This window comes from Podarcis filfolensis, assembly GCF_964270895.1.
Source record: "Podarcis filfolensis genome assembly, chromosome: 3".
In the NCBI taxonomy this organism is placed as follows: Eukaryota; Metazoa; Chordata; class Lepidosauria; order Squamata; family Lacertidae; genus Podarcis; species Podarcis filfolensis.
Genome location: NC_139606.1, coordinates 11,697,700 through 11,713,485, shown reverse-complemented (window position 1 = coordinate 11,713,485; position 15,786 = coordinate 11,697,700). Strand labels below are relative to the sequence as shown.

The 15,786-nt window shown below is 43.8% G+C and overlaps 1 protein-coding gene and 1 long non-coding RNA gene across 4 annotated transcripts in view; one reads left to right on the top strand and one right to left on the bottom strand.

Annotated features, from left to right (window-relative positions):
- LOC310759521 overlaps window positions 1-15,786 on the bottom strand; it is an 856,102-nt gene that overhangs the window by 519,331 nt on the left and 320,985 nt on the right. The window lies entirely within an intron of this gene.
- The window catches only part of HAO1 (hydroxyacid oxidase 1), a 32,151-nt gene that overhangs the window by 928 nt on the left and 15,437 nt on the right, over window positions 1-15,786 (top strand). Inside the window, exons 1-2 of one of the 2 annotated variants that reach the window (XM_083606703.1) lie at window positions 219-389; window positions 7,628-7,779. In XM_083606703.1, coding sequence (XP_083462829.1) covers window positions 7,647-7,779 — 133 coding nt within the window. In that variant the 5' untranslated portion in view covers window positions 219-389; window positions 7,628-7,646. Of the gene's footprint in view, window positions 1-218; window positions 390-7,627; window positions 7,780-15,786 lie in introns of those variants that run through there. The other variant, XM_083606702.1, reaches the window with a different exon arrangement.

Below are 15,786 nucleotides of genomic sequence, written 5' to 3'. Positions count from 1 at the left end.
TAGCAGAATCTGGGAGTGGACGGTCCTTAAACTTTCCCCAGCATAGCAGTCTTTTGACCCCCATCCTTCTTCTCCCCTCTCTGCACATAAACCGACTGCGCAGAGAGGGTGTTGGCAAAGGGGGACTTGCCTCCCCCCCCCCGCTTTGCTCAGGCTCAGTGTTGCGGCTCTCTCTAACATCTTCCGATCCCTGCATCCCTTCCCCACTGGAGGCGTGGGTTCCCTCCTCGCCGGAGGAAGAGCTCCTTCACACGATCTTCGGAGGCTCCCTGTAACCCAACTGCCCTTCCACCTCTCGCCTCTGAGCTGATGGCAGTTCCCTGACACGTACCTTGGATCTCAAACGCCTTGGCTCCTGAACAAAATCGGCTCCTGAACGAAACCCGGAAGTGAGTGTTCCGGTTTTCGAACTATTTTTGGAAGCCGATGGGGCTTCTGTAGCTTCCAATTGGCTGCAGGAACTTCCTGCAGCCCATCAGAAGCTGCGCTTTGGTTTCCGAACGCTTTGGAAGTCAAACAGACTTCCAGAACGGATTCCGTTCGACTTCCAAGGTACAACTGTACCGGATTTTCCTCTGGTTGAATAGCTTGATTCCTCTCTTTCTCTTTTTAACATTTTGTGCTTTAAAGTATTGCGCGTATTGAACTGAAATCCATTTTTGGAAAAAGGACATGGTAGGTAAACTTAAATAGGTGAGCCCACGAGATTTGGCAGGCATCGTGCCATGTCAGGGTTTTCAATCTTGCATTCTTGCAAATATCTTCACTCTAAACTGTTGCTCACTGGTTTTGAAGGGAATAAGGCCACCATTTGGAAGGGCTCCCCCAACTGAGCAATAACTTCGTACATTTAACTGGGGTATTTGACTTAGCTAGGCTATAAGCTTGGGCACTGGATAATACAGTGGTATTAATACAGTGGTAATTCATTCTGGAGGTCCGTTCTTAACCTGAAACTGTTCTTAACCCGAAGCACCACTTTAGCTAATGGGGCCTGCCGCGCTGCCACCGTGCAATTTCTGTTCTCATCCTGAAGCAAAGTTCTTAACCTGAGGTAATATTTCTCAGTTAGCGGAGTCTGTAACCTGAAGCATATGTAACCTGAAGCGTATGTAACCCGAGGTACCACTGTAATGGCATCTGACTCTGCATGGTTTCCTTTTGGTGGCTCAGCATGCTGGAGATGGGAAATTGCAACTTCTCCTGACAGAATCCTTGCTTTTTTGCCTAGCAAGCAGGCTGTACTCTGCCCACTGAGAAAGGATGGAAAGGGCAGGGCCCTACAATCGAGGCCCAATTGGTCTGTTGTATATTTTTATTTATTAAATTTGCATGCCACCCTTCATCCATAGATCTCAGGGTGGCTCACAACCTAAAAAATGATAAAAAACCAATGTTTTGAAAACTGCCATCACATTACTTCAGAATAATGGCATAGCTGAAGTTCAGATTTTGCAAATGGCAAAACTTGGCTAGAAACCACATTAAGCTTTTATTTTCCAGCATCTCTCTTGTAATATATAAAAATGGAATGAGCAAATCTCAAATACAAAGAGAACTGTGAACCCTTAAATAACATGCCTTCCTATATACCCCTGAAGGTCAACTTGTCAGATGCTGTGTAACAGAAGAAAAATCATTTTGACACAATCTAGGTACTTATTTTCCTGGATGGAACCTAGGAATTAATCTCTGGCTACTTCTGATCACAACAGCTAAGTTCAGTGTTTTTTCTCGGTGCTGAATAACATTTTCTGTTATAAAGGCTGTCACCCTGCGCCTGATCATATGCATGAACTAAGAAATGTATTAGCTGAAGTATGAGAACCAGTGGCTGAAAATAAACACACTGCATTCTAGAAGTCTATCCATGCTGTTTCCCATGATATGGATGCAGCAATAAGGATGTAAATGTAACATAAAAGTTAAGGTGAATATTATCAAGTGGTCACAATCAGAAAACATTTTAAAGCATTGTACTAGAATGCCATTCAGTCTGTGAGTCCACATTTGCCCTGAGAGAAAGGTCTTGCCCCTTGGACAAAGCCAAGTGCCACCAGAATGTTGCTGGACTCCAAATTCCCATCAATTTCAGTTTCCATTACCAATGTCATGGGATGATGAGAGTGCTAGTTCAACGACATCCAGAGGACACCACATTGCCAACTCCTGAAAAATCACTTCGGCTGAGCTGGGAAAGCTATAGAACTGTTTCTTTTTTTTTATTTTAAATAATATTTATTAAAAGTTTAAAGATTACAGAAAAAAAGAAGAATGAAAAAATGAAAAATTAAATACATAAGAAAAAAAGCAAAAAAACAATACAGTAAAACAGAAAAATACAACAAAAGCATTTAAAAACACATCCAATATTTCCTTATCTTTATCTTTCATTTACTTGTTTCATCGACCTCCTCACACCTCCCTTTTTTTGTATTCTAGTTCAATTAGCTGTTTCAGCAAATCCTTTCCATCTTACTCAATTCTTTATAACCTTTCTGCTAAAGCCATGTAACTTCATTCCAGCATCCTTCTAACATTCCTTAATTTTACAGTATTTCTGTAAATAAACTTTAAATTTTTTCCAATCTTCTTCCACCGACTCTTCTCCCTGGTCTCGGATTCTGCCAGTCATTTCCGCCAGTTCCATGTAGTCCATCAACTTCATCTGCCATTCTTCCCGGGTGGGTAAATCTTGTGTCTTCCAATGCTTTGCGATAAGTATTCTTGCTGCTGTTGTAGCATACATAAAGAAAGTTCTATCCTTCTTTGGCACCAATTGGCCAACCGTGCCCAGGAGAAAGGCCTCTGGTTTCTTCAAAAAGGTATACTTAAATACCTTTTTCATCTCATTATAAATCATCTCCCAGAAAGTCTTAATCCTTGGGCTGTCCACCAAAGGTGAAAGAATGTGCCTTCAGTCTCATTACATTTCCAGCATTTATTATCGGGCAAATGATAGATTTTTGCAAGCTTGACTGGTGTTATGTACCACCTGTAGATCATTTTCATTAGATTCTCTTTTAAAGCATTACATGCTGTAAACTTCATACCTGTGGTCCATAACTGTTCCCAGTCAGCCATCATAATGTTGTTTCCAACATCTTGTGCCCATTTAATCATAGCAGATTTCACTGTTTCATCCTGCGTATTCCATTTCAACAGCAAGTTATACATTCTTGACAAATTCTTCACTTTGGGATCTAACAATTCTGCTATGGAACTGTTTCACCAAGGAAAATGTTCAACAGATTAGCTTATGGTACTTCCCTCCTACTGCAATGCACTCTACATGGGGCTACCTTTGAAGGTGACCCAGAAACTACAACTAATCCAGAATGCGACAGCTTGACTGGTGACTGGGAGTGGCCACCGAGACCACATAACACCGGTCTTGAAAGACGTACATTGGCTCCCAGTACGTTTCTGAGCACAATTCAAAGTGTTGGTGCTGACCTTTAAAGCCCTAAATGGCCTCGGCCCAGTATACCTGAAGGAGCGTCTCCATCCACATCGTTCAGCCCGGACATTGAGGTCCAGCGCCGAGGGCCTTCTGGCAGTTCTCTCCCTGTGAGAAGTGAAGTTACAGGGAAGCAGGTAGAGGGCCTTCTCAGTAATGGCGTCCGCCCTCCCATCAGATGTCAAGGAAATAAACAACTACCAGACTTTTAGAAGACATCTGAAGGCAGCCCTGTTTAGGGAAGTTTTTAACATTTGATGTTTTGTTGTGTTTTTAATATCCTGTTGGAAGCTGCCCAGATGGGAGGGGTATAAATAATAATGCTGATGATGATTAATTTATTATTTTTCAAGTACTTCCATGCACTGTAACATCACTTTGTAGAGCTCTACCATTGTGGCATTTCTCAAAGCTCATCTTCTAGGTTTCAGTTAAAAGCCTGCACTGGCATGCTTTCGAACTGCTCGGCTTGCAGGAGCTGGGACAGAGCAACGGGAGCTCACCCCATCACAGGGATTCAAAGCGCCAACCTTCTAATCAGCAGGCTCAGTGGTTTAGACCACAGCACCACCCACGTCCCCATAAAAGCCTCTACTAAGGAAATAAAGATAAAGCATTATATGGCCCAAGCTAGTGACAGCTGAATCATAATTTTCAGTGCCCCACTTCCTTCCACTATGAATGCCATTGTTGTCAAGGCCACAAAATAGTATGAATGGGGTACTAAATAATCTTTGATCCGAGATATAATATGCTCACGGGCTGGCAAGATGGATTGCTATCTCTTCTGTGTCCCTTCATCCTGCCACTGATCAGCAGTGAATATTTGGATGGGGAGGTGTGAGGGTTATGCATGCAATGCAGTAACTTTTTGCTTTGTTGGTTCTCATGGAGTCAAGAGGCTATGGTCTCCCAGGGAGTCAGCAGTTACGATTTCAGGCTGGTGGCTTAAGCCATGAGACAAATTGAGATGTGGATGCTTCCCACTATGTTTGGACTTCGTTGTCATAAAAGAATCCTAAAGATCTGCAGTGTGGATGATGGCGCCAGCATTTCTGTAACAATTTGTGAACACAATATTTTCACAAATTGCCAAACAAGAGATAACCGAGCTGGCTTCACCCTCTCCAGCTTAGTGCTGGGGAACTAAAAAAAGATTGTCCTCCAGTATTTCTGTTCTTGGTGGGTAAAATTCTATCCCAAAGTCTCCTTCAGCCAGATCGTTTCTTCGAAAATAGATTTTGTGGCAAGGTCATGACGCCTGTGGGCCTGATGACATTCAAGGAAATCAATTTGAAACCACATCTTTCAGCATTTTAAATTAGAGTGGGAGAAAATGATCAAACCTCTGATAATCAGTTCCGACACATTGCATCCCTGACTTTCCCAAAGCCTTTGGACAATGAGCTGCCCTTCACTGATAAATGTGGGACCAATGACAGCTTGTTTACCAAAGTTGTACACGCAATGCGTGTCATTGCTTCCCTGAAGCTGAGTGCGAGGAAGGTCACCAAAATGAGACTTTGTCTCAAACATGGTGAGGAAGGAATGGGAGGCTATGCAGAGTTCAAGGCTCCTAACAGACAATGATACAGACAACTGGTACATCGAGAATACATGGTCGAGCTGTTTACTAAAACATTTCTGAGGAACACAGAGAAGCTAGTGGAGGCTTAACAACACACAATGCAACATGGTTTAATGACTTTCCCATTCTGAATGTTTTGACATAGGTTATTCCATTTCTCAGGAGTAGCTTTAAAGAACACAATGTGGACTATATTTATTGTGGCATCAGTCTACCTGTCTCAGTGCTTAAGGGTATAGGGACCCCTAACCATTAGGTCCAGTCATGGCCGACTCTGGGGTTGCAGTGCTCATCTCGCTTTACTGGCCGAGGGAGCTGGCATACAGCTTCCGGGTCATGTGGCCAGCATGACTAAGCTGCTTCTGGCGAACCAGAGCAGCGCACAGAAACGCCGTTTAACATCCTGCCAGAACTGTACCTATTTATCTACTTGCACTTTAACATGCTTTCGAACTGCTAGGTTGGCAGGAGCTGGGACTGAGCAATGGGAGGTCACCCGATCGTGGGGATTCGAACCGCTGACCTTCGGATAGGCAAGTCCTAGGCTCTGTTGTTTAACCCACAGCGCCACCCGCGTCCCATGTCTCAGTGCTTATGCTTTATAGAAAAAATATCCAATTCCAGGGAATGCAGTAGGTTGTTGGGACAGGTGAAACATGAGTGGTTCCTGGAGCTTGTGATGTTTTGAAATGCTTTCTGTAGTTAGCAACAGTTAAGCCTGCAGCCACTTTCACACCATACCAAGGTCTATGATACCACTTTAAGCGCTCATGACTCCCCCAAAGAATTATGGGAGCTGTAGTTTGTTAAGCTGTTAGGAGATGCCTGTTCCCTGCCCCAAGAGCTACAATTTCCAGAGTGGTTTAACAACAAGTTCCTCTTCACAGGGAAATGAAAATTGGAAGTGTGATGGGGAATGGGGCTCCATAAGAACTCTCAATTCCCTTAACAAACTCCAGAATTCTTTGAGGGAAGCCATGATGTTTTAAAGTGGTACTGTAGCACCTTAAATGCATGGTGTGAATGTGGCCTCTGATTCCTTTCAGCGGTTGCGCAGCCTCAGCGATGGCAAAAGTCCCAGCCCGAAATCCCTAATGCTTGACAATATGCCTGCATTGTAGGATGTACCGTATTTTTCGCTCTATAAGATGCACTTTTTTCCTCCTAAAAAGTAAGGGGAAATGTCTGTGCGTCTTATGGAGCGAATGTGTGGTCCATGCAGCCGAATTGCCGAGGGGCAAAAAGCAGATTGTGCTTTTTAAAAAACGAAAAAGAAAAAGAGGGAAGTCGGTGTTGAAACAAAGCTGCTGATCGTTTGCCGATCGGGGAGAGAGATAAGGGACGCTAGAGATAAAGGAGGCTTCCTGGGAGGGGGAGGTAAAGACAGCAAACTTGCAAAGGGGGAAAACAGGAAGACTAAAGCAATAAGGAGAGAAATTAGAAGAAAAGGAGGAGCAAAAAACTGCTCCAGCTAAGGAAAAGACACAACACTAAGGCAAACAAGAGGGAAGGGAGTGTTGAAAGGAAACATCTGATCGGTGGGATCGGAAGAGAGATAAGGGACGCTAGCAGAGACTGCCTGGGAGGGGGGAGGTAAAAGTCCATGGATCCTCAGGATTTTTACATTGGGTCACCCCAAATTCACCATCAGATCACACGTCTGTGGCCACAGCATGAATCACAAAAATCATACACCCACTGTTTCATTCAGAATATTTTTTTCTTGCTTTCCTCCTCTAAAAACTAGGTGCATCTTATGGTCTGCTGCGTCTTATGGAGCGAAAAAAACCGGTAACTTGCTTTGCTGCCAGACCTTCTTTACCTGCCAAAAGTTGAAAAGTGTGTGTTGACCCTGCCTCTTTACATTTCTAGAACTTGGAACTCACCACCCAAATTATCTTCTCCTGGGTATCTTCACACCACTTGAAAGTTAAGGAAGAGCTCTAGGGACAGAACTACCTAAATTGTATAGAAATTTATTTATGTATGCTACTACAGGGGCAAGAATGCTACTTGCCCCAAAATGGAAAGAAGCAGAAGTCCCGGCAAAGGAAGAATGGATACAAAAACTTGTGGAATATGCAGAAATGGCAAATCTTACCAGAAGAATAAGAAATCAAGATAAAAAACTTTTTATAAAATAATGGAAATGGTTTATTGCATATTTACATATAAATTGCAAACATATGAAAACATTGGCAGGATTATTGTAATAACCTGCAGTTTCATAAGTTTATATTTGAAGTAGATAATTAAATGAGCAAATTAAATAAATTTGGATATGCAGAAGATATTAAAAAATAAATTTAAGGAACTGCAGAAAGAGGGGGGAAGGAAGTCAAACTCTGAAATGTTAAAATGATTGTAAAATTAATGAAATGTATAAAATTGAAAAGTATAAGTAAAAACTTTTTTAAAAAAAGAAAGTTAAGGAAGAGCTGGTTCCAGTCCGTACTGGTGGGAGCATTAAATGATAGCGTTTGCTCAGCAGTAAACAAAGACAAAAAGTGCAGTGCAAACTCTGGAGTTTGATTCCCGTCTGTCTGATAAGTTGACTTCTCCATTTCCATCTGTGCTAGGTTAAGACTGTACCCTCGGATGCTGAGGAATGTGTCTGCTCTGGACCTGTCGACTTCCATCTTGGGCCAGAAACTCAGCATGCCGATATGTGTAGCAGCGACAGCCATGCAATGCATGGCTCACGCGGATGGAGAAATTGCAACCGCCAGAGGTATGTTGGAAAACCCAGCAGTGAATAATATAACCCAGGAAGGAGCTCAACAACGTATCCTTCCTGGTTAAAGAAACCTTGGGTGGAATTCCCCTATTAAGCCCATCAGCGAACGCCCTGTGCAAGGATTTCCATTTGTGTAGTGGGGCTTCCCTCCTCTCCCCCTGTGTGCTCCCCCATTCATCCTGAAAATGACTCTTGGGGAGTTGGGACAACACCCAGAACTTCCAGTGCCTCTTATCAGAAGATGTATAAATAAAGCTGTCAACAATAAGAAGTACCGCATTTTTCACTCTATAAGACGCACCCGACCATAAGACGCACCTAGTTTTAGAGGAGGAGAACAAGGGGGGAAAAAGTTCTCCCTCTCTGCGCAGCGCCCCTTCAGCGAAGCGGCAGCCTGCATTCGCTCCATAAGACGCACACACATTTCCCCTTACTTTTCAGGAGGGGGGAAGTGCGTCTTATAGAGCGAAAAATACGCTAATAATAATTTATTACTTATACCCTGCTCATCTGACTGGGTTTCCCCAGCCACTCTGGGTGGCTCCCAATAGAATATTAAAAACACGATAAAACATCTAACATTGAAAACTTCCCTAAACAGGGCTGCCTTCAGATGTCTTCTAAAAGCTGTGTAGTTCTTTATATCCTTGACATCTGATGGGAGGGCGTTCCACAGGGCGGGCGCTACTACCAAGAAGGCCCTCTGCCTGATTCCTGTAACCTCACTTCTCGCAGTGAGGGAACCACCCTCGGAGCTGGACCTTAGTGTACGGGCTGAACGATGGGAGTGGAGACACTCCTTCAGGTATACTGGGCCGAGGCCAAAATTGCCTCTCATTGTTTAAGCAGGAACCCTGAGAAAATGAAACTTGAGGATTTTCTAGTTGCTCTATCCACAACCCTGAGCCAAAACAACCATAAAAATCAGTACCTTCAGGGCATATAAATAGTGCCAAGAGCAAGACTTGAATGAGGCATTAGTTTTCAATTAGAGGACTGCTACTATTCTTGCTTTTTAGCAAAACGTCTAGCTTTTTGCTCACCCTCACTGCGAGAAGCCAAGTTACAGGGAACCAGGCAGAGGGCCTTCTCGGTAGTGGTGCCCTCCCTGTGGAACGCCCTCCCACCAGATGTCAAAGAGAACAACAACTACCAGACTTTTAGAAGACATCTGAAGGCGGCCCTGTTTAGGGAGGCTTTTAATGTTTGATGTAGTACAGTATTTTAATATATTTTTTTGGAAGCCGCCCAGAGTGGCTGGGAAAGCCCAGCCAGATGGGCGGGGTATAAATAATAAATTATTATTATTATTATTATTTGAACACAGATTGGATCAAAATGTGAAAAAACACACCCATAGGAGTTTTCTTGATGAAATTTGATGCCAAGGTGGTTGGTTTGTCCTGCAGTGTCTCAGATCCTTCCCAAAATCACTTGTTTCTGGCAGAAGTGATCTGGGATTTAAATGTGAACCTAGAATTAAAAGCTTCAGTTGATTGAACTAGTGTGTTGTTGTTTTTTAAGTGGAACAAAGCTTTCCCCACTTTGTGGCATCTCAAAACAATATCCTAATCATGGGTGACATCAGGTGTGAAGTAGGTAGAGATATGCCTGTCAATGCAGAGTTGGGAAACTGTAAAACACACTCCTGATTGGCAGTGAGAGCAAGGCTCCCCTTTGCTAATGCACAATCAGCTGGTTGGCAGTGAGAGAGAGCCTTCTGGAAAACCCAATTGCTGTTGACCCTTGCCCCAAACGGGGCACAAGGAATTCTGGTGAACTCACAGTGACCGCCCATTAGCTGGCAGGTTGTAACTTCAAGCTTAGCTTGACTTGGAAACGTTTGGTGACACCAGATGATTGACAGGAATAATAATAATAATAATAATAATAATAATAATAATAATAATAATAATAATAATAATTTATTATTTATACCCCGCCCATCTGGCTGGGCTTCCCCAGAAAAATATTAAAATACTGTAATACATCAAACATTAAAAGCTTCCCTAAACAGGGCTGCCTTCAGATGTCTTCTAAAAGTCTGGTAGTTGTTTATTTCCTTGACATCTGATGGGAGGGCGTTCCACAGGGAGGGTGCCACAACCGAGAAGGCCCTCTGCCTGGTTCCCTGTAACATGGCTTCTTGCAGTGAAGGAACCGCCAGAAGGCCCTCGGTGCTGGACCTCAGTGTCCAGGTAGAACGATGGAGGTGGAGACGCTCCTTCAGATATACTGGGCTGAGGCCGTTTAGGGCTTTAAAGGTCAGCACCAACACTTTGAATTGTGCTTGGAAACGTACTGGGAGCCAATGTAGGTCTTTCAAGACTGGTGTTATGTGGTCTCGGCGGCCACTCCCAGTCACCAGTCTAGCTGCCACATTCTGGATTAGTTGTAGTTCCTGGGACACCTTCAAAGGTAGCCCCACATAGAGCACATTGCAGTAGTCCAAGCGGGAGATAACCAGAGCATGCACCACTCTGGTGTGGCAGTCCGCAGGCAGATAGGGTCTCAGCCTGTGTACCAGATGGAGCTGGTAAACAGCTGCTCTGGACACAGATTTGACCTGTGCCTCCATGGACAGCTGTGAGTCCAAAATGACTCCCAGGCTGCGCACCTGGTCCTTCAGTGGCACAGTTACCACATTCAGGACCAGGGAATCCTCCACACCTGCCTGCCTCCTGTCCCCCCAAAACAGTACTTCTGTCTTGTCAAAGGAAGCTAGGATCAGGGGTAGACTTTGGTAATCTGTCATAATAAGGCACCCTGTGCGAGGCCAACATTTGGCACGCCCAAATGGGATCTTCTCAGTTATGGATCTACTCAATTTTGTGCCTCTTGTGCAGGGGAATGACCCACAACACCCTAAATCCGGCGCTGCGAGGACCACAGCCTCCTGTCAAAATTGCCAGAGTTGGGGGAGAGAGTTGCCAGAGTTCCACACCTCCACCCTAATGAACTTCTCTGTGTGGTTTTGAGATGCTGGCTTTTGTCAAATTTGCCGAGAAATGAAGACAACACCATTCCAGTTCTAAAGTTCATTGTTACGCTTCAAAACACGGCATGCAAGTCCTTTACTTCTGATGGTTAGTATACAGTGGTACCTTGGGTTAAGAACTTAATTCGTTCCGTAGGTCTGTTCTTAACCTGAAACTGTTCTTAACCTGAAGCACCACTTTAGCTAATGGGGCCTCCCACTGCCGCCGCACCGCTGGAGCACGATTTCTGTTGTCATCCTGAAGCAAAGTTCTTAACCCGAGGTACTATTTCTGGGTTAGCGGAGTCTGTAACCTGAAGCATCTGGAACCTGAAGCATCTGGAACCCAAGGTACCACTGTATTAGAAATGGATTGCGTGGAGACTAGCCTGCCGGACATTGCCGGACTTCAGCTTCCATCAGTTCCACCCAGCAGGGCCAATGGTGTAGGGATGTCATACAACTCTTGCCTGTCAAAGGAACTGCCTCCTCCAACCCAGGATGGGTTGCTCACAATAACCAGCCCCCTAATGCTTTCAAGTGACACTGAAGAGGGACAGGATATTTAAGTTTCTGTGACTGTGAGCATAGCATCATATTTAAAAGTTGTGTTTGTCTGTGAGAAAGGTAATTTATAGTTCTCGTTTAATTTAAGGAACATGGTTATGTTCAGTAGGGGAAAGCTTCTGATTTTTTTTTTTTGAAAAATCCTATGAAACAGGCATTTCATTCTTACACGGCCCATACATTGACCTGTGGACTTGGTCATCTGGTTACAGATGTTTGTTGGTTATGAAGAATTTGATGGGTTTCCCCGTTCATTCTTTTTTTAAAGTCCTACCTGAAAGGAAACTCAGCAAAAGGCCTCGGTACCAGTGTGTCTGTCATTCTGAGTAGTGTGCTGTCAGTTTTGGCCTCAGTTTACATCTTACACATTCCCAAAGGTACTTGGGGATAATATTCTCTTAGCTTTCGCCGCTTCACTTGACTGCTCACATCACAGGAATCTATTGACACAGAACATCCACTCCTTTTTGAGGGCAAGAAATTTCAAATGTCTGACAAACCAGCTCCCTCTAGTGGTCAACGTGGTTTGAGATGTTGCTTTCAAGTTGACATTGTGGTCATTTTGGCTTTTTAGAAGGAGCTGAAACCTAATGGAGGTAAAGTTTAAAGATGGAGCCATCTAAGAGGGAAGGAGCACAATCGTGTTGTTACAGGTTCTCAACTTCCATGCAATGGGAAGTTTCTGGATGGCAGTGTTGAGCTGCTTTTGGGTGAGAGTAATGAAGAATTATGATGAATCTACAGTCGTGCCTTAAGAGGGACGCGGGTGGCGCTGTGGGTTAAACCACAGAGCCTAGGACTTGCTGATCAGAAGATCGGCGGTTCGAATCCCCGTGACAGGGTGAGCTCCCGTTGCTCGGTTCCTGCTCATGCCAACCTAGCAGTTCAAAAGCACATAAAAGTGCAAGTAGATAAATAGGTACCGCTCCAGTGGGAAGGTAAACGGCGTTTCCGTGCGCTGCTCTGGTTCGCCAGAAGCGGCTTAGTCATGCTGGCCACATGACCCGGAAGCTGTACGCCGGCTCCCTCGGCCAATAAAGCGAGATGAGCACCACAATCCCAGAGTTGGTCACAACTGGACCTAATGGTCAGGGGCCCCTTTACCTTACAGTCGTGCCTTGGTTCTTGAACACCTTGGTATTCGTACGTTTTGGCTCCCAAACGCCAAAAACCCGGAAGTAAGTGTTCCGGTTTTCGAATGTTATTTGGAAGCCAAACGTCCATCGGTGCTTCCACGGCTTCCGATGAAGTGCAGGAAGCTGCTGCAGCCAATCGGAAGCTGCGCCTTGGTTTTCGAACGTTTTCGGATGTTGAACGGACTTCTGGAACGGATTACGTTCGAGAACCGATGACTATATTTGCTTTATTTTCTAAAAGTAGACAGCAGATCCCTCAGAGGAGATGCAATAATATATATTTCTATAAAAGAACTAACAGAATCCATTATAAATATTCACGTAGCAATGGTTCCTCTCATGGGCGCTTCTACACAGTCACTATTTTCAGGTGGACTCAATCACATCCCGACAAATTCAGGCTACACAATTAAAGCTGGTTTGGAGCTGTTTCAAAACAAATTTCCTGATGCAAAAGGTAAGACTTTTTGCAGTAAGGAAAGTGATGGCAAAATGCACTGGAAACTGTGGCGTCACACCAACTGACCTCCTTGCAAATAAATCAGGCTGCCATCTAATCTCTCTTGCAAACAAGCTGGCTGAATGCTCACTAAACAGGCCACCTGGAAGCAACTATATGCCCATCTTGTTTTGATTACATGGAGTCTCTGCCCCAGGGAGCTCTCAGGAATTTCCTTGGGAGGTTCTGCTCCATTCAGACGGGAGTGTTGCGCATGGGGAGAGGGCTTCAAATGTTTGGGCCACAGCTTGGAGCCACCGCTACATGGACTCTGTGAATGTTGGAATGGGGACATTGTGGGGTTTTTTTTTTATAAAGCAGCCTGCATAAATTCTCAATAAGAGCATGAGAGATTGAGGGGAATGGTTTGTTTAGGAAGTGAATAAGTTGCAAGAATATGCTATGATTAAGTAGATGTTCCACATGGTGGAGCTCTAATACCTTGATTAGAAACCCAGTAATCCCAATCAACACAAAGGATTATTATAATGGCAGTCACTAGGGACCGATACAAGAATCTCAGTATGAAATAATATTGCTTAAAGTGTACTTGGGACAGTCTGCTATGCCTGCAATATAGTACATAATCTAGAAGTTCATGCATTTGTATCCTAAATGGTGATGCTATCCTGAGGACAAAAAACCCTATGTCTAGTGAGATACAGTATTTCTCAATAGATAAGCATTTTAATGTTAAGCTGTCACTCAGGTAACCACCGTAGGTAAATACATAACACAGTGCTTATTTTTTTATTTTCTGTTTAGGTGATCTTTGGTACATTGAAAAGTTTCAGAGAAATCAGTGTATTATATAAAAGGCAAATTACCATAATATTGATGACATCTAAAGTAAAAAAGTGTTTGGTTTTATTCTAAGTCTTAACTGGAGCTTTAGTCGCCTTACCCAAACAGTATATTATAGCAGTTCAACAATGAACACCATTTATGTAAAGATTAATAATAATGGGGGGGTGTTTGTTATTGGGTTATTGTTTTTAACTTTGATTTTGTGTATTGTGATCTTTTCTGTGAACCACCCTGAGACCTCCAGGTATAGGGCAATATATAAATTCACTCACTCATTCAATCAATCAATCAATAAAATGAATGTATGAGTTCTGCCCTGTGGGGGGATGATGGAGGTACAGTGGTACCTCGGGTTACATACACTTCAGGTTACATACGCTTCAGGTTACAGACTCCGCTAGCCCAGAAATAGTACATGGATGACATGTAAGAATGTGATGGAGACAATTGGGAATGTGGTGGAGGGGAGTGCAAGTGTGCTCAGATCCTCTTCCTCATCTACTTAATTAAGCGTAGCCAGATAATCTGACAGAAAGCCACAGAAATAATAATAATAATAATAATAATAATAATAATAATAATAATAATATTTTATTTATACCCCACCCTTCCCGGTTCAAAAACCTGGCTCAGGGCGGCTGAGAAATGGGATCAAGTAACCTGTCCAGGCATTGCGTGGTGAGATCCTGCCTCCCACCAGTAGAAATAAAGACACAGGACGCAGTAATAATAATAATAATAATAATAATTTATTATTTATACCCCGCCCATCTGGCTGGGCCTCCCCAGCCACTCTGGGCGGCTTCCATAAAAACCAAAAATACAGTAAAATATCACACGTTAACTTAGGTTAATGGGCTAAAATTAGGCCACAACTTTATTGGTTACAGGTGATGAGCGGTATTGGCTTAGGCATTGGTTCTATCGACTATCCGGCTTCAGCCTGCTTGCTTGAAGTCCGGGAAGGGTTAACCACCAGTAGGGGGAGTCCTTCTGATGCACATCAACTAGGGACTCCCCCGGGGTCACCGCTCGGGGGCGTGCCTTGGCCCCTGGCCTCCATAGGCTTCGGACGGGGCCACGCCCCCCGGAATCCTTTACCGGACTAGCCTTCAATATCTGGGGGAGGTGATGGCACTCCTCCCCCCCATACGCTACATAACAATACCCATATCAATGCCTAACTGCCACCCGAGCAAAGCTCGCCGCCAATACCCTCAAACCTGCAACCAATCCCTAATCCCAGCCATCATACCTGCCATCCACATACGGATCCGCATGCGTGATGCTTGCAACACCACCTCCTTCTGAGGTCGGAAGTGGTTTTCTCAGAAGAGGGATATTGTGTGTTTGGATTATAGGCCTTCCAGGAATGGAAAGGAGTTGGTAACTACCTGCTTCTGTGTATAATGGAGATCTAGAATTTGAAAAAGCTTCCAAAGGAGCTCTAACACTTGTGAGTCATCAGCTCTATGTCCAGCCAGGACTTCTGCCATGCCATAGAATTGGCCAGCATCAGCCTAATGTACCATCAGAGCTTGGCAAAGCTGAGCCAATTGTTATCAGAGAAATGGAGTTTGGAGCTCCATCACTAGTCAACGCTTGCACAAAATATAAAAGTTGACTTAAACTTGCATAAATATTTAAAAAGGCTTTTTAGGAGAATGTCGATGACTGAAGTCATGTCCCTTAGTTAGGACTCCATGACAACCCTGTGTTAACAATAACAGTTTATTTACAAAGAAAGGTAGCTGAAGTCCAGTAAGTGCTGAAATCAAGGCCAGGACAACAAATATGTAGGTTGTAAGCGGCCAACGGCAATTCTGAAAGCATCGAGGATTCAATATTTCAGAAATTAAGTGATTGGCGCTAAAAATGAACTGAAAACCAATCTGCTGACCAGAGAGGGAAGGATCTGTCAATTTTGTTCTCTCGGTTTCTCGTTTCCCCTAATTTTAAATTCAGTTTTCCAAGTTTCTTCAGAAATTTGCATTAAGACAAACACCTTCATGAAA